This window comes from Pelophylax lessonae (assembly GCF_965119305.1).
Source record: "Pelophylax lessonae genome assembly, chromosome: 6".
Lineage (NCBI taxonomy): Eukaryota > Metazoa > Chordata > Amphibia > Anura > Ranidae > Pelophylax > Pelophylax lessonae.
This window is the reverse complement of record NC_138773.1, coordinates 190,277,117-190,295,224: the sequence shown is the minus strand read 5'-3', so window position 1 is coordinate 190,295,224 and position 18,108 is coordinate 190,277,117. Positions and strand designations below refer to the sequence as shown.

The window sequence follows — 18,108 nt, the reverse complement described above, 5'->3', positions numbered from 1 at the left end:
TACCAGACAGGCATATTGTAATTGCAGAAGCACGGGGTCAGGTAAGGTTATACTAGGCACCAATAAAAGGGGGGGGGGGTTTAAATTATTGCCACTGATCGTGAAGAGGAGATTTTTTACCTCTGACACCTGGGGGTTTAATATTGCTGCCACTGTCATTACCATCAATAAAAGGTGAAGGGAGGGGGATTATTATTGCTGCCACTGACAGCTGTACTGAGAATTATTATTGCTACCTCTGACCTCTATCCTGAGGGTTATTATTGCTGCTATTAACACTAATGAATGGGGTTTATTATTTCTGAGCTGAACACCACTTTTCAGAATCCTTCAGGTGGCTGCACAAGGAATTCTGGAAAGTGGCACGCAGCAAAAATAATGATGTGGAAGGGCAGCTATAAGGGGCTATACCCATTGTATGCATATCTTTTGCATGTCTTTTATTAACCATTTCAACCCCTTAGGATGTACTCGTATGTTCTTGGGTTGAAGTGGGTGTACCGGGATAATAGCTGCAACCATCAATCCCAGTACTATTTTCAGCTGGTGAAGAGCTTTTCTGTAGAAGTGATCTGAGCGGCTCTATAGCTGCCCAATCACTTCTACAGGGTGCAAAAGGTGGCCACCTCCCGCCTTCACCTACCCCTTTACCAGGCTTTCTTGAGGGATCAGGGAGCCTGGGATGACTGCCGTTCACATCGGCGAAGCCCTGGGAAGGGAGGAAGGCACATCCATACTCGCCTTCCCTCTGTGATGTAAGAAACTGGAAACAATGAGGATTTTGTCACTTCCGGTTTCAGTTTGTTGTTTACAAGCAGTTACCAGTTTGTACAGCATCTGATCTAGGATCTCTCCATAAAGAAGACCTGTCACAGACAATGCTATCTCAAGAGATGTTTTTCATTTCTTGTGATAGCAATAAAATTGCTAAAAAAGTTTTAAATAAAATAAATAATAAAAAAAAAATTATTTTATTTTTGATTATAAACTTTTATTGAAAAATATATTCAAGTACAAATAGAATAGTAAATGTAAAATTTACATAAAGGTGTTTCATCAATAAAGCATTTCAAGTAATAAGTATGTGAAAAAGCATACAAGCGATAAAAAAAACAAAAATTAAACAAAATAGAGGATGTATATCCGTCCTTGATAGAAATATAACATTGTATGAATAATGAAATATCTAAGAGTTTGAGTGAGCAAGTTAACAGAATACGTGAGATATAATCAATAAGAAGGTTACCTCTTTCGCCTCAGTAAGAGGCGCCCAACTAGCTTAAAACCATGAATATGGTGTGATGGAAAACCAAGATATTATGTAATTGTAGAGACAACATACGTTGGTTGGTTAAGTTTATGCAATATTCATGAGGTTAAGGTACATTTGTATGTGTACCAAGGAGTCCATTTTTGGTCAAATTTGGTCTTAGTGTCTGTGATGGTATGATGGTATTGTTCCATTAGTCTTATATCTTCTATTCTACTGATGATCTGATCAAAGGGTATAAAAGCTTCTTTCCAGTGTTTGGAGATAACCCATAACATAGCAATGCAGATGGTGTGTGTTAGGCGTGTGAGATCTGTGGTGATTTCTGGAATATTTTTGAAAAGTAGACATTGCAGGTGCAAGAGTGGGAATTTACATCTTGTAACTCTCTCTATTAGATTGAATACTTCCTGCCAGACATCTTTAACTTTGGGGCATTCCCAGAAAATATGCAATATAGAGCCCACTTCATCACACCCTCTGAAACAATTTGGGGAGATCTCAGGGTAGAATTTATTCAATTTTTGGGGGGTATAATACCATCTTGTGAATATTTTAACAGCCGTTTCCCTCACACCTAGGGATTTGGTTGTCTTACACATATTTATCCACATGTCTCGCCAGTCTGCTATCGATATAGCAGTTTGTAGTTCTGACTCCCATTTAACCATGTAACTAAAGCCCCGTACACACGTACCGATGGTCGGCTTACAAATGTTCCTCTTTTCTCCCCGGGATGTCGGTGTCTGCTGAAAAGTGCAAAGACAGCACAAGGACAGCACAAGAATTTTGTCCGCCGACTGCAGAAGTGATGTCATGTAATGGTTAACTTTCCCTGTGTTTTCTATTTTCTGAGCATGCCCAGTCTTGCAAATCTGCGGTCTGTCGGCCGAATTGTGTACTGACAGGCGAACAATCGTCCGTTCTGGTGTCGGCATACAAATATTTTCATGTTTGCACGAAAGACTTTTGTCCGCGGATTGTGCGCAGACATCTGTCGGAGGCACCATACTAACACGCGTACAATCGGCAGATCCTTCGTCCACCGACGTTTGTATGCCGACGATCGGTACGTGTGTACGGGCCTTAAGTTTTGTATCCGGATCCCAGTTGTTAAGTAAGGAATATATTGTAGATATATGTCCCGTACTTGAGAGATCTTTAAGACAGATACGTTCATATGTGCTGAGAGGAGATCCTGAAGGCTCAGGGTAATGTGATTTAAAGAAGTTTTTAATAAGGTCATAGTTGGGCTTTTCTGATTGTGGGATCTTTTTGGTGTGTAGTAATACTTCAAAAGAGAGGAAAGTCCCACCATCATATAGGTCTAGTAATGAAGTCAAATTATTTTCGGACCACCACGCGAATCTCTCGGGGGTAATAAATGCTTCAGGAAATCTGGGGTCTCCTAAGAAGGAGGCACCGAGAGGGGGAAGAGATGCGGAGGGCCATTTTTTGGTGACAAGTCTCCACATCCTGAGAGCATCAGAAATTATTTTATTACGGGAGGAAATTTTGCGTATAGGGACTGTGTGGTCCCATAGTAGCCCTGCTAAGTGATATGGGGCGATTGAGTTTTTCTCGAAGTTGATCCAAGGCAGATCTGAGGAACGATCATGCCAACGAGCTAATTGGGCCAGTCTACTGCTGATATAGTAAAACCATATATTAGGAAGGCCCAGACCTCCAGTACGTTGGTGATGATATAGTATGCTTGCTGCATATCTGGGTTTTTTGTTGCCCCAAACGAATTTATTGATTATAGATTGTAATTTGGTGATGTATGCTTTGGTAAGGTAAATGGGAAGCGCACGGAACAGGTATATAAATTTCGGAAGAATGGTCATTTTGATCGCTGTGATCTTACCTAGAAAAGATAGTTGATAAGAGGACCACATTTGGAGCATTCCTCGTATCTTGTCAAGCAACGGGGGATAGTTCGATTTAAAAATAGAGTTGTAGTTTTTATTAAGTTGAATTCCAAGATATGAAATCTTCTCAGAGGCCCAGACAAAGGGGAAAAGGGTCTTCAGATGTAGGGTGTCAGACTCTGAGAAGTTAATTGGTAAGGCTACCGATTTAGATAAATTAATACTGAGACCTGAAACCCCTGCAAAGTTTTCTAAAGTATTCAATAGATTGGGTAATGAGATGAAAGGGTCTGGTATGTACATGAGAGCGTCATCAGCATATAAGTTTAGTTTGAATGTCTCTGCGTTTTTTCTATATCCCGAAATTCCAGCGTGTCTTTTAATCGCAATCGAGAGTGGTTCTATGGCAAGGGCAAACAGAAGTGGTGATAATGGACATCCCTGTCTTGTGCCCCTACCCAAAAGGGAAAAAAGATGAGTTACAGCCCGAGATCTTAATTCTCGTTTTAGGATTTTTATATAGAGCGGAAAAGCCATTTAAAAATTTGTTAGAGAAGCCGAATCTGGGTAGTAATTTTCCAAGATAGCTCCAAGTGACGCTGTCAAAAGCCTTGTGTATGTCCAGACCTAATAGTAACAATTGTTTTTTAGATAAATTTGCGTCTTGTATAACGTTGCATGCAAGTCGGATGTTATCCGTAATTTGACGGTTGGGGATAAATCCTGACTGCGATGAGGAGATGAGTTTTGGGATAATTTGGGATAATCTAGAGGCGAGGATTTTACTGAATAATTTAAGGTCGTTATTAATAATCGAAATTGGCCTAAAGTTTTGGGGGCAAGAGAGATCTTTGTTCGGTTTGGGGAGAAGAGTCATGTTTGCCAGGGACATTTCTTCTGGGAAGTCGTTTCCCTTAAGTATGTGATTGAAGAGTATTGTAAGTTTAGGGGATAGAATAGAAGTAAACTTTTTATAGTATGATGCACTGAAGCCATCTGGGCCCGGTGCAGATGAATTACGGAGGGTTTTAATCATATGGGTTACTTCTGTTTCTGTGATAGGGGCATTCAACCGCTCTATATCCGAGGGAGAGAGTGATGGGATAGGGATTTCAGGATTTCATCAAACCAGGTTTGTGAGTGTATTGGCGTGGCGTCTGGGGGGGGGGGAAAGTAGTGTAGAGTAAAATTTTTTAAAAATGCTCAAGACCTCCTTTGGATGAGAGGTGGTCATTCCTGATGGTGTATTTAATTTATATATGTGAGGGGGTTTTATCGTTTGGTTCAATTTTCTTGCCAGCATTGTGGAAGCGGTGTTTCCATATAGTAGGAATTTGGATCTCGAGTGCCTGATGGATTTTTCTGCATAATCTGAAAGAATGTTATTTAATTCTGCTCTCTTTTGGTCGATTAAAAGTCTGGTGGATTGATCATGTAAATTATTATGGTTTCTATATAATAATTGTAATTCCCTAGTGAGATCTTGAATCTTAGCGGTACATGTACGTTTTTTTTTAACCGCTAATGAGATTAGTTTACCCCTTATATAGGCCTTATGAGTGACCCATGTGTTTGGGATTGTAGTGTCCTCAGTGGGGTTTAATCTAAAAAATTCAGATATGGAATCGGAGAGCTCCTGAGAGTCTATCGGGTTAGTTAACAGGGAGTCATTAAGTCTCCATGAGAAGGGAGTAGGAGAGAGACCTATCCCTGAAGTGTCATAAAGTACCATATGGTGGTCCGACCACACACATGGAACAATGCTAGCCGAGATCGAATTGGCTAAGACCACTTGTGAGCAAAAAATGTAGTCGATCCTAGCTGAAGAATTGTGCGGGTTAGAGTAGAACGTAAACTCTTTGGAGCCCATATTAAGACATCTCCATGTATCTACCAACTGTAAATTATTGAGTCTACGCTCTAAGGATCTGGGGAAAGTTTTGGAAGCCGAGTTTGGGTTGCTCCTATCCATGGTGGGATGAGAGACCATATTAAAGTCACCGCCTAGGATAATGTGGGAAGAGTGATATTTTTCCAATATGTTAAAAAAATCAGTGAAAAATTTAACTGTGGCTCCATTAGGGGCATATATATTGGCTATTGTTAATTCCTTTCCCAAAATGCGTCCCTTAATTATTATAAAGCGACTTTCAGTGTCCCTATATACTTCTTGGACATCTAGTGGGAAAGAATTGTGAACGAATATTACTACACCTCTACTTTTAGAGGAGTGTGTGGTATAAAAGGCCTGGTTATAAGTCTTATGGAAGTATTTGGGGTGATTGTGTTCAGCAAAATGCGTCTCTTGGAGCAATAGGATTTTGGCATCCAAACGCTTGAACTGGTGAAAAGCTTTCCTGCGTTTATTAGGGGAGTTGAATCCCTGCACGTTATGTGAGATTATTCTGATGGTCATTTTGAGGTGAGAAAGTAAAAGTTACCATGGTGTAATTTTAGGGTGATCGAGGTGTCTAAGAGCACGTCCGTAGAGTTCAAAATTCGGAGGGGCCGTGAAGTAAGTGAGGGCGGACCTGGGGGATGTAGGTCTAGGTTGTGTAACTCAGGGATAACCTGTGTCTGGGAGAGGTCTACCCACGCACACGCTAGTAAAAGGCATTCTGGATAACTGTAGGCATTGAAACGTCTGTGGATATACGTTAATAAATAAAGAAAACTCAAAAAGGCAAAACTATAAAGATCAAAGTTTAACAAGTAAGATAAACCATGGATCAGTAAACCGTTAAGGTACTGATAAAAGAGTAACATAAATGAAGGATAAACTCCTTCTAAACAGGCGACCGAAAGCCAAATTATTTTAAAGCTCCCTGACCCGTGCAAATGCAAACACATACTTAGATCCCGCATGCATAACTAAACTGTGATCGCACCACACATGTTTGGTATCACCATGAACGTCAGAGTAAGAGAAATAATTCTAGCACCAGACCACCTGTGTAACTCTAAACTGGTAACCTGTAAAGGCTTTTAAAGCATCCCTTATGCAAATTTTAAGTACCATAGTTTGTTGCCATTCCACGGGCTTGCAAAGTTTTACAGCCCATTCACACCGATCCGACTTGGACCGCGACTTGTCAGCCTGACAAGTCGCGGTTCCGTCGCGTCCCATAGTGTAGTACAGGAACGGTTCTAAAAGGAGCGACACAAGTCGCTCCAACTTAGAAAAAAGTTCCTGTACTACTTCGGGGTGACCTGGAGCGACTTGCATAGACATTCATTTTATGAAGTCCGTGCAAGTCGCACCGAAGTCGCGCTGTACGCGACTTCACAGGTCGCCCTGAAGTCGGATCCGACATAGTGTGAACGGGCTCTTAAAGTGTGACCTGTTAGTTATCCATTTATTCGGCATAACATTTTTTGCACAAACACACCTTTTTGTATTTTACCAAAAAAAAATGGGTATTTTATTGTTTTTTTTTTTTGTTTTTTTTAACTAAAATCCATTAAAGTGTTTATTTTCCTATAATGTTGCATTCTAAAAATGGCAGTGCAAATATCGTGCAACATAAAAATTGCAACAACTACTATTTTAATCTCAAGGGTCCCTGCTTTTTAAAAAATATATGTTTGGGGGTTCTAAGTTATTATTTAGTTACCAAATGCAGATATTTACATGTATGTAAGAAGTGTCAGAATTGGCCTGGGGGTCAAGTGGTAAAATAACAGTTTACACTTGAAATTCTGAATTGGAAATTGTAGCCCTCCACATACAAATGTGTCCCTTGCACCCGTTTTAATTTGTTCAGTTGATGGAGGAAGGGGTGATTTGGGTGGCACTTCACAAGGTTCTAAATAAGAGTGTGAATTGTAAACCTGACCAGCCAGCTTCTATATAATTTTAGAATGTCTTCCTCCAGAAGGACTGCCTGATACTGCCATAAAAGTTCATGCCCCGGTGTTCTATCAGGTTGAGGTCAGGACTCTGTGCAGGCCAGTCAAGCTCCTCCACCCAAAACTGGCTCATCCATGTCTTTATGGACCTTGCTTTGTGCACAGTCATGTTGGAACAGGAAGGGCTAACTCCAAACTGTTCCTACAAAGTTGGGAGCATGAAATTGTCCAAAATGTCTAGGTATGATGATGCCTTAAGAGTTCCCTTCACTGGAACTAAGGGGCCAACTCCAACCTCTGAAAAACAATCCCACACCATAACCCCCCCTTCACCAAATGATTTGGACCAGTGCACAAAGCAACGGCCATAAAGACATGGCTTAGCGAGTTTGGGCTGGGGAAACTTGACTGGCCTCAACCCAATAGAACACCTTTGGGATGAATTAGAGCACAGACTGCAAGCCAGGCCTTCTCCTCCACATCAGTGCCTGACCTCACAAATGCGCTTCTGGAAGAATGGTCTGACATTCCTATAGACACACTCCTAAACCTTGTGGACAGCCTTCACAGAAGAGTTGACGCTGTTATAGCTGCAAAGGGTGACCAACTCAATATTGAACCCTACAGACTAAAGCCCCGTACACGCAACGATTATCGGCCGACCGATCGTCCGTCTTTTGTCCAGAGTTGTGTTTTGTTGGTTGGAATGTGCCTAGACTGCACACGAATTTTCTCGCCCAACAAAAATCTACTTCAGAAGTGATGTCATGTGTTGGTTTGCTTTCTTTGTGTTCTTTCTTCTCTGAGCATGCCCAGTCTTGCTCATCAGATTTTTCCCTGTCGAAATCTGTACTGACTGCACGAAAATCGGCCGTGTTTTGACAAAAATATTATAGTCTGCACACCAGATTTTTTTCGGCCAAAAAGTCGGAGTCGGTTGTAGGAAGTATCATACTAACAAGCCGAAAATCGGCAGATCGGTCGTTGGACGAAAATTCCCTGCCAATTTTCGACGCGTGTGTACGAGGCTTAAGACTGGGATGCCATTAAAGGCAGGTGTCCCAATACTTTTGGTAATATAGTGTATTTTCAGAAGATTATTAGGGTGTACTGCAGGTTTGTAGTAGAGTAGATGGAATCAAGTACTTAACGTAACTGTAGCTACAGCAAGCCATGCATCTAATGTTGGGCCAAGCAGCACAGGGGTCCTAGTGGCAATTGCTTAGTTATGTATTGGTGCAGTGTTAGCTTTTGTTTTGCTTTGATTGCAATTTAAAGTGCACCTTTACTTAAACAGTTGTATTACATAAAGGAACAGGGTGAGGTGTGTGTTTCACGTACTTAGTTCTTCCACTAATGAGGGTATAATGGCAAATTTGATATAACATATACAGTTCCTATGAAAAGCACTCACTACCTTAAAATTATTAATGCCTTATTGTAAAAGAATGTTGAATCACAGTGGATTTAAAGTGTATGTATAGGAAAAGCATTTTTCTTTCTGTCTGTGTCAATAGTGGTGAGATTTACCCTCTTAATTGTAGCAGGTGGCAATGGCTACCAAGACAGAAAATGAGCGGCAATCCAAAATTTTAGATTTGTCACCAGAGCAAGAGCTAAGGTTAAATCATCCAGTGGTGACATACTGTATGTAGAAGTTTCTTCTCACTCCCTGCTATATTTGCAGGGCAGGAAATGAAATATGGGACACAGATAACAAAAAATATCCTGATAGAATTTTTAATCCTTCCTTACTCTATCCAAAACTAAAAAAAAATGTTTTGCCTATACATAATTTTTATTTTTATTTTCTACATTGATCAACCGAAATAGACTCCGCAAAGCAATTTAAATACATTAAAAAAAAAAAAAAAAAACACTCAGGCTGGGTTCACACCTCCGTGCGGAGCTGTGTGAACTGGGTCCATTGAGAGCCGGTCACAGGCTCCTGACATGCGAATTGGATGCGGTGAAACTCACATCCAATTCACAATAGTGTGAACTCAGCCTCCAAATACCATTGTATAGGTATGCAGTCCTTTTTATTTGACACACCTAGATTATCACTGGTCTAGCCAATTCTTTCAAGATTATCGCTGGTGTAGCTAATTCTATTCCAAAGTCACAAAATTTGTTAAAGAAGTGCGGGATATCAACAAAACAAACTCTCAGCTGAATCTGGGTCACGGAAATGCAGAAATAAGTGCACTCCTGTGACTTAACAGAGAAAAATAGCCGAAAAAGCTTTGGCCATACGTCTCTTTTGGCGTAATTGTAATGCGCGCATTTTCGCGCTTACGCGAATTTGCGTAAATGTGCACAATTGTGCATAAATTTATTCTAGCGTTCTGGATATTCAATTGACATTTTAGGGTCATTTGCGCGTATTTGCGCACATCAGGCGTAAATTACTGACCAAAAATGCAGATTTTTCTATTTTGTTCTTACTGAAGAATAAGCAGCGCTCAATTACGCGGCTGTGTGCATAGGCACATAAGAATGAATGGGCTGTATTTTAGCACAGAAAAAAAAAATGCTGTACTGAGCATTTTTAAGCTGCAGTGTGCAAGAGGCCTTAAAGTTATTGTACGCTTTTAAATGTTATTGTTTTTAACTAGATATAGTTACAATATTTAGGCCTCATGCACATGGGACATTTTCACAGCTGCTGTTTTTGGCGTCAGACGTTTTTTTCTACAGCCAATAAACTCCCCAGCATGTTACCCTATGTGTCCATGCACACATAGGCTGTTATCAGCAGTTTTTGGCAGGGTAAGTTTCTGGCTGTAAAAATAAAATCTGAAAACTAGTGGGTTTTGAGTGGCATTTTTCAGCTGTAAAAAATCTCTAACGTCAATAAAAGCCAATAAACGCCAAAAAACGCTGCTAACTGGCATTTTTTTTCCTTTTTTTGGGGTTCTGTTTCGAGGTGTTGTTCATGGAACATAGCCTGGGTTCACACTGGTGCATGCTGAACACCGAATCCAATTTGCACCAAAAACGCACTGCATTCCTGTGCACATCACATGTGATGTCTGTGCGATGCAATTTGAGCCATATATTTTGTATGGCTCAAATTGCATCACATTTGCACCAAAATGTTATAGGACCCTTTTTTTTTTTCTCCACACCTAATCGCATTGCATAGGTGTGAACATCCATGCGATGCGATTCTGGCAAGCGCACTGCATTTTGCAATCTGTTTCGGGGGTATCGTTCATGGAACATGAAGCCCTGCTGACATTGTGCCGATTTTGCATGCAATTTGTCATGTCGAATCGCATGTCAAATCGGAGCCTTTTGCCGGCAACGGCACCAGTTCACAGGGCGGATTTGAAATCATTCAGCTGAACGTGCACGATTTTAAACTCGCATGTCAGTGCGACTTCGGGGGCGATTTGACAGTAGTTTGTATGGGTTCATGCACAGATGTCTATTGAAATCGCCCTGAAGTCGCCAAAAGTAGTGCAGAAACTACTTTTGGGAATCAGTGTAGTGCCGCAAAGTCAGGGTTGCACCAATTCGGACTGTGATGTTGCCAGCAATAGGCTCTGATTTGGCATGCGATTTGACGTTTTAAATCTGCCCGATGTGAACCGGGGCTTAATGTTGCATGAACGACACCCCGAAACAGATTGCAAAATGCAGTGAGCTTTACAGAATCGCATCGCATGAGTGTTCACACCCATGCAATGCGATTTTGATGCGGGGAAAAAAGGGTCCACATTTGCACCAAAATGTTGTAGGGTCCTTTTTTCCCCCCTGCACCTATCTTATCGCCTGGGTGTGAACATTCTGGCAAGCATTGCATTGTGGGAAAGTCTGCATTACTAAAATAGCAGAGGTGATTTTTAGCTAAAAACACCAAAAAACGCTGAAAAACGCCAATGCAAAAAAGCTAAAAAACGCTGACAAACTCACTACAAAGTTACTGCCGGTTTTATAACGCCCAGGGGTGCATGAGGCCTTACTCCTATAAATGTTAGTATCCAGTTAGATCATGTACAGTTAGGAGAGAATCTAGGCCATTTTAAAGCAATCTACTGAGCTGGACAGAACCACCTCTTGAGGGAGTCTATTCCACATTTTCACAGCTCTTACTGTAAAGAAACCTTTCAGTATTTGGAGATTTAATCTCTTTTCCTACAGACATAAAGAGTGCCCCCTTTTCCTCTGTGATGACCTTAAAGTGAACAGCTCAACGCCAAGTTCACTATATGGACCCCTTATGTATTTATACATGTTAATAATAATAATAAAATAATAAATATCCCCCTTAATCTCCTCTTCTCAAGAGAGAATACATTCAGTTCCTCTAATCTTTTCTCATAGCTGAGGTCCTCCATGCCTCTTATCAGTTTGGTTGCCCTTCTCTACACTTTCTCCTGTTCCCCGATATCCTTTTAAGAACTAGTGCCCAAAACTGAACTGCATAGTCCAGATGAGGTCTTACTAATGATTTGTACAGGAGCAAAATGATATCTCTCTCTCTGTAATCTATGCCTCTCTTAATAGAAGAGAGAATTTTGCTCGCTTACGAAACCGCAGCTTGGCATTGCATGCTATTATTAAGCTTATGATCTACCAGAACACCCAGATCCTTCTCCACCATTAATTCCCCCAGTTGTACCCTCCCCCCCCCCAGTTTGTATAATGGGTGCATATTCTTAGCCCCCAAGTGCAAAACTTTACATTTATCAACATTAAATCTCATCTGCCACATAGTTGCCCAATTAAATAGTGCATTGAGGTCGACTTGTAGGTTAAAGACATCCCGTAAAGACATTATCCCACCGCATAGCTTGGTGTCATCTGTAAAAACTGAAATAATACTTTTAATGTCAGACTCTATATCATTTATAAAGATTTCAAAAAGTAAGGGCCCCAACACTGAACCTTGGGGTACCCCACCAACAACCCTGTACCATTTAGAGTAAGAATCATTAACCACTACTCTCTGAATTCGGTCTTTTAGCCAGTTTGCTATCCATTTACAAACCATTTTTTTCCAAGCCTGTAGACTTTACCTTACACATTAGCTATGTGTGGGGAACTGTGTCAAACGCTTTTGCAAAATCCAAGCATACAACTTCCACAGCCATTCCTTTGTCTAATGTTTTACTTACCTCCTCATAAAAAGAAATCAGGTTCTCTGACAATGTTGTGGCTGCAGTTTATAGTGTCATAGCTGATCGATTCCTCCTGTGTCCATGTATTCATTCACTTTTGTCCCTATTCACTGGAGGGACAATCACCTTCTTGTGCCAGGTCACATAGCATCCACTGCATGCCTAGTCTTTTCTCTGTGTTGCATTACAAATGTGTGAGTGCTAATGTGATGAAAACACATCTTATCCAGTATGGTAAGCTCTTTTAATAGCCTTTACCTGCAGAACACAAGATTTAGAGAGCCAGGGATTGTAGGATCTGTAGTTTCTTTACAGGAAGTGTCAGTTCTTAGACTGCAGACAGAGGCCACGATTAAACTTCTGGTTTGATTAGCTCACTGCTCTTCCTAGAAATCTGCACAACTGTAGAGAATAAGGGCTCATTAGGATCTGTGTGTTGTGGTAATACATGTACCGTGGTATGGTGCCAGTATTTTTGAGTATAATCCAAACATAGCTGAATTAGAGCACACCATAATGCACTGTGAAACTACCATGTGTTGTGATGCACTGAAGCGGAAAAGTTAGTGCAGGTAGAGTTGTGGTGCATTGGCAGCCAGTTCAAATATATCGGCTGCCTTTAAAGCAGATCTTCACCCCCCCCCCTTTTTTTTTTTTAACCCCTGCTTACCTCTTGTTACGTGTTCTCCTTAGATACTCACCTACCAAGCGGATCCAGCATTGTCCTGCCGAAATCCTCTTCTCTGTAGCCAAGTTGTGTGACATCATCAGAAGGCTGCTGGCTCTTCCAGGTTCAGCTGGCAAGCCCCCGATGATGCACCTATTAGGCTCAACCCCTTCTTCCTTTGTGAATGAAAGACCAGGCCTCCTGAGATATGTGACATACATATCCCAGGAGGCACAGGGAGCATCACTCACCTACGTGAGTGACGTGTACAAGAGGTGGGAACAAACCTTTTTCAGTAAAAAAAAAAAAAAGAAGAAAAAGAAAGCAATATTGATGTAGTGGAGAGGAGGACATTTTGATTTAAGGGTGAAGATCTGCTTTAGAGCAACACATTATTGCACCACATTGTAACAGATATATCTGCCTTTAAATTTCAGGCATCCCCAGTTCTTTTCTTAGATTTTCTACTGTGAGATACAGAAGTTGCAAGGTTGAGGCTTATCTAGCTCATGTAACCCCAAAACCTTCATACATAAAAACAAGGGCAGTAAATAGTACTTTCCTATGTGGAATAACATGGTTTGTATAATATTTTCATTTTTTTTCCCTTAGAATCAATGTTTGTACCAGAAGAGGAAGATTACCCAGACATTGAAAAAGGAATAAAAATTCAAGCATGAACAATATTTCTACACTACACAGTTGCCTTTCATATTTGATATACGCATTTGTACAACTATTTTATACAGATTTTATACATTTTTTTGGTATTTTTATACACTTAAAAGAATAATTTATTTTTAAAATTTTGCATTGAATTGGTAATATGAAATTGTTTTCATCAATGAATTAATATGCAATAAAGTATTTACATTATTTTTATGGTATCATTACAATCGTTAGATGAGCAATTGCTTGCATCTAAGTATATCAAAAGCCCCAACTTGTTTTTTTTTTAGCTTTGGATGAAGCATTGAAGGGTTTGAACCACTGGAAGGTTTTTACTGGGGTGTTTGTCCTTACTTCTACTTCGTACAGTGTTGACAGCTGTCATTTGTATACCCAGTACAGTTCTACAATTGTCACTGGAACCAGAGATGGGGAAAAACCTTTGAAAGGGGCACTCTCTCACTTTGAAGATATCTCCTCTCACTTCCTGTTGTGTCTCCAGGACTAAAGAAATCTCAATTTTCGGACTTGACTCACAAAGAAAAGAGTTTTAGCTTGAGATATACTAGTATGAATTTATAAACCACCTCCAGGAAATGGAATAATGCTCCCTTGTGTTGAGGCTGCCCCCCACACTGCAAGGGCTAAATTCCGGTTTAGGTCTAGGGGCTGCAAAAAGCACTTTTTCTTACCTGATCCTTCACTCCCTTGGCAGCTCTCGCTCTCCTCATGTCCCTACGCTTCAGCAGTGGACTGTCCCTCAGCATCCACATGTAAATTCAGGGCTATAGGCTCTGGTGTGTACTTGGTAACTTCAGAGGACCTGCAACCAACAGAAGGTAGGGGAGAAAAGGCTGCAACTGCTTTTTGGCTGCCCCACTGCAAGGGAGCATTTTTCCTCTCCAGGGAGTAAAGTTTTAAAGTACAGACTCCTTGTGCTGCCTGCAAGTATCCTGTCCCTGTGAAGCACATCGGATCCTAGGCCCAGGTAGGAAACACTTCAAGATAAAGTCAAGACCTCACCCCATGTCATTAAAATGTCAGGTGCCAGAGCCTCAGCTACCCAATTCATATTGCAGTGGAACATTGTGTGTGTATATATATATATATATATATATAATACTGCACAGTATACTTTAATGTTTCACTTGCAAGGAGCTAACACAAACAAATTATGTAAGGTTGCTTATGCATGTGTAAAATTGAGAGAAAACTTGTATACCATGGTCTGAACTGCATGCTGTTACTAACAGTAAACTAAAAAAAAACCTAGATGTTGATTTCTGTTTGTGAGCATGTGTTGACTGATCAATAATTCAGACACATATAGCAGCCTGAAAGTCACACGGTGTACACAGAGTACATTGCTTACTTTAGTGTTAAATATTTGAGAGGATAAAAAGGTAAAATGCAGACTACAACTGTTACTTTAAATTAACAGTAAAGCATAATGGTAAACAACTTAAACTTATGAATTTAGATTTGGATTTACATAAATAACTGACTGATACTCTACATACAACCAATGCAGTTTGTTTTTTTCTAAATGGTGATTTTTCCTCTCAACTTTCTAAGCAAAGGGCCAGTTTACGGTCCTTCGGGCTTCAGGTGAGCCAGACTGTGGCCAGAGGGTAAAAGAAAGTACCCCATCATTGGTTTTAATGGGAGGAATAGTGCCCCATTAACCACTTGCCACCTGGCTCCCGCAGTGATACGGCTGCAGGTTCCCGTGAAACGGCACACCTGTACGGCGGTCCGGGGGCGGACCCGCGATCGCTCCCCGTGAAGATAGAGAACGTTGTTCTCACAGGAATCAATACAGAGCTCCTGTGTTCCTCCTATTTAGGAACACAGGTCTCTCTATTGATTTCACAGGCCCACCCCCCCCACCCACAGTTAGAAAACACTCCACTAGGCTCACACTTAACCCCTTGATCGCCCCTGGGTTAAGCCCTTCCCTGCCAGTGTCATTATTACAGTAACAGTGAATATTTTTAGCACTGATTATTGTAGTAATGTCACTGGTCCCCCCAAAAGTGTCAAAAATGTCAGTCAGGGGTCCGATCTGTCCGCCGCAATGTTGCAGTCCCGCTAAAAATCGCTGATCGCTACCATTACTAGTAAAAAATAAAAATGACAAATCTTTCCCCTAGTTTGTAGACGCGATAACCTTTGCGCAAACCAATAAAAAACAGCTTATTGGGATTTTTTTTTACCAAACATATGTAGCAGAATACAAATTGGCATTGTTGAAAAAATTAGATTTCAATTTTTTTTTTGGGGGGGAATTTTTTTATGGCAGAAAGTGGAAAAATAGAGTTTTTGTAAGAACTTACCGTAAAACTCTTTTAGTCCTCTGAGAACAGGAGTTTTACTGCCTAGCTTACTCCTGCAGAGGGTGCCATTACCCACTAGTGAAGGCTTACTGAACGGGCTGCCACTGTCAGAGGACGTAAGAGAAATGTTTTTTTTTTTTTTTTCAGAATTGTCGTTTGATAGCACAAAAAATAAAAAGCGCACAGGTGATCAAATACCACCAAAAGAAAGAGCTATTTGTGGGAAAAAATGGTTGAATACAGCGTCACACGATAGTCCGTTAAGGTAACAGTGCCAAATCGCAAAAAATGGCCTGGTCATTAAGGGGGGAAATCTTTCAGTCCAGAAGTGGGTAATTGTGTCATTTGGGGGAATGGTGCACTGTCATTTGTGTCAGTTGATGGAATAGTGCCCCATCTTTGGTGTCAGCTGGTGGAATAGTGCCCTAAGGGCCAGATAAAAAAAAAAAAGCAAAGGACAGCAGTTTGGAGACCACTTATATATGACCAGTAGTCCTCGACTTAGGCCCTGTTCACATCTGAGTGTTTTTCAGCTCATAATACGCTCATCTCTGAAGTCTCAAAATGCCCAGCAAGCAAAATCATATTCATTTCAATGGCTCCTGTTCACATATGAGCGTTTTGTCGCCTGAAGCTCATAAAAGTACATGAGCTTCTTTTTTTTTTTTGGCAGATTACAAGCGTTCTTGTTAGATGTCAATGCCTGCCTCCAAACACCTGCAAAAAAAAACGCCTGAAAACAATACACTCAGGCGTGAATGAAGCCTAAAGGGGTAGTGTAATTGTTCTGTCTCCATGTTGGTATCATTCAGTTTATTTAGAGTATTTTGCATATTAGGCTCTTTGAAAACCGATAAATAGCTCTCAGCTGAAAAATATATTTGTTTGCAGTCTTACCTGCTGAAAAAGTGTAACTAAATGCAATTTTCTTTTTCATTTTGGACATAGTGGGGAGGGAATACAAACGCCTGTTTTGATTGCTTTCTGTGCTCCTGTTACTCTATTTGCCCTGTTTACTGTTATCAAAAGAGAAAGTAAAAGAAAATCCCAAATTTTGGGTTGACATCAGAACAGTAATACAGTAGAGGGAAAATCTTCCAATGGGGATACTAGTTCTGCTGACCTTGGCGACATCCAGGGATTTCCTCACTTCCTGTTTTGGCTATAGAACAGAAAGTAAAGGAAAATCTCCCCTATAGGACACACGTGACAAAAAAAATAATAATTGACAGGGGTTATGACCCTTCCATACTGTATCCAAAATATAAAAAAAAAAAAAAGTTTTGCCTATAGCTGCACTTAAAGGATTTGTAATTCTGGTCAGCCAGTCTTTGGACTCCCATATCCTGCCACATGGGAATCATTCTACCTCTTGATTCAGCATTATCACTTCTTGGTTACCTCTCCGCTTACCAGATAGAATGGACATTGCATCTTTAATTTACAACCAGCGTGGAAAAGCTGCTGTTGCTGACACCTCATTGTACAAACGCTAGTTGCCTGATGGTCATACTGACCTTTCTATATTGAGTCACAGAACAAGCATCTAAATCAAGAATTTTGACATTCCTAGTCCAATCACTTTTTCTGGGGCAGTAAAGCAAAGTATTGAAGCCAGTGGAACAACTAGCATTTTCAGTAGGATGTCCGAAATGGAACCATCCATATTTGTCATAAAAGAAAAGCCAAAGAGCCAAATATGGGCTAGGACAATATTCTGCAACCCCATCACATCATTTGTCTGACCCACTTAGAAAAGGTAGAATTGATCTATAGATGCATACTGTGTAGGCCAAAAACTGACCCTACAACCTGCATGTTGTAGTAAAAATCAAAAAATTGTCAGACCTGGGAAAGTTTTTGCAATCTTCAGTCAAGTATTGGTTGTCCTGTGGCTATGGTAGCCTAATTTTTCTTTTCCTAGCCAACGGGAGTGTAAATCATATTGCTGTTCTGCTACCAGGGGTGGGCAAATTATTTGTGTAAGTTGTGCAGCTGAACATGGACCCAGTGTGACTTTGGAGCCCATTTATATACTAGATGTCGGTTAGGGAAGTGCTGGGGCACCCTCCTGGACAATGCCCATGTTTAAGGCATGAGAGAATCAAAATGCATTCTTCAATATGTCCTGTTTGACCAGTCTAACATTTTATTCTTTGCCTGATTGGCACGGAGATCTACAGAATAATTCTTCCATTTTGTTTCAGGAAGTGAAAGGGGGTGTTCACGGTACAACCACAGTATAATAGACTATGAAAGATATCAAGGTATAACAAAGACTACTCTTCACCTTTATCCATCAGTCTACAGTCAAAGT

The 18,108-nt window shown here is 40.6% G+C and overlaps 1 protein-coding gene across 1 annotated transcript in view; it reads left to right on the top strand.

The window, feature by feature from the left end:
- The window catches only part of TMEM237 (transmembrane protein 237), a gene marked incomplete at its 5' end in the record, with an annotated part of 58,502 nt that extends 44,940 nt beyond the window's left edge, over positions 1-13,562 (top strand). Inside the window, one exon of the mRNA XM_082260482.1 lies at positions 13,399-13,562. Coding sequence (XP_082116608.1) covers positions 13,399-13,466 — 68 coding nt within the window. The 3' untranslated portion in view covers positions 13,467-13,562. The remainder of the gene's footprint in view (positions 1-13,398) is intronic.
- Positions 13,563-18,108: the final 4,546 nt, after the last annotated feature.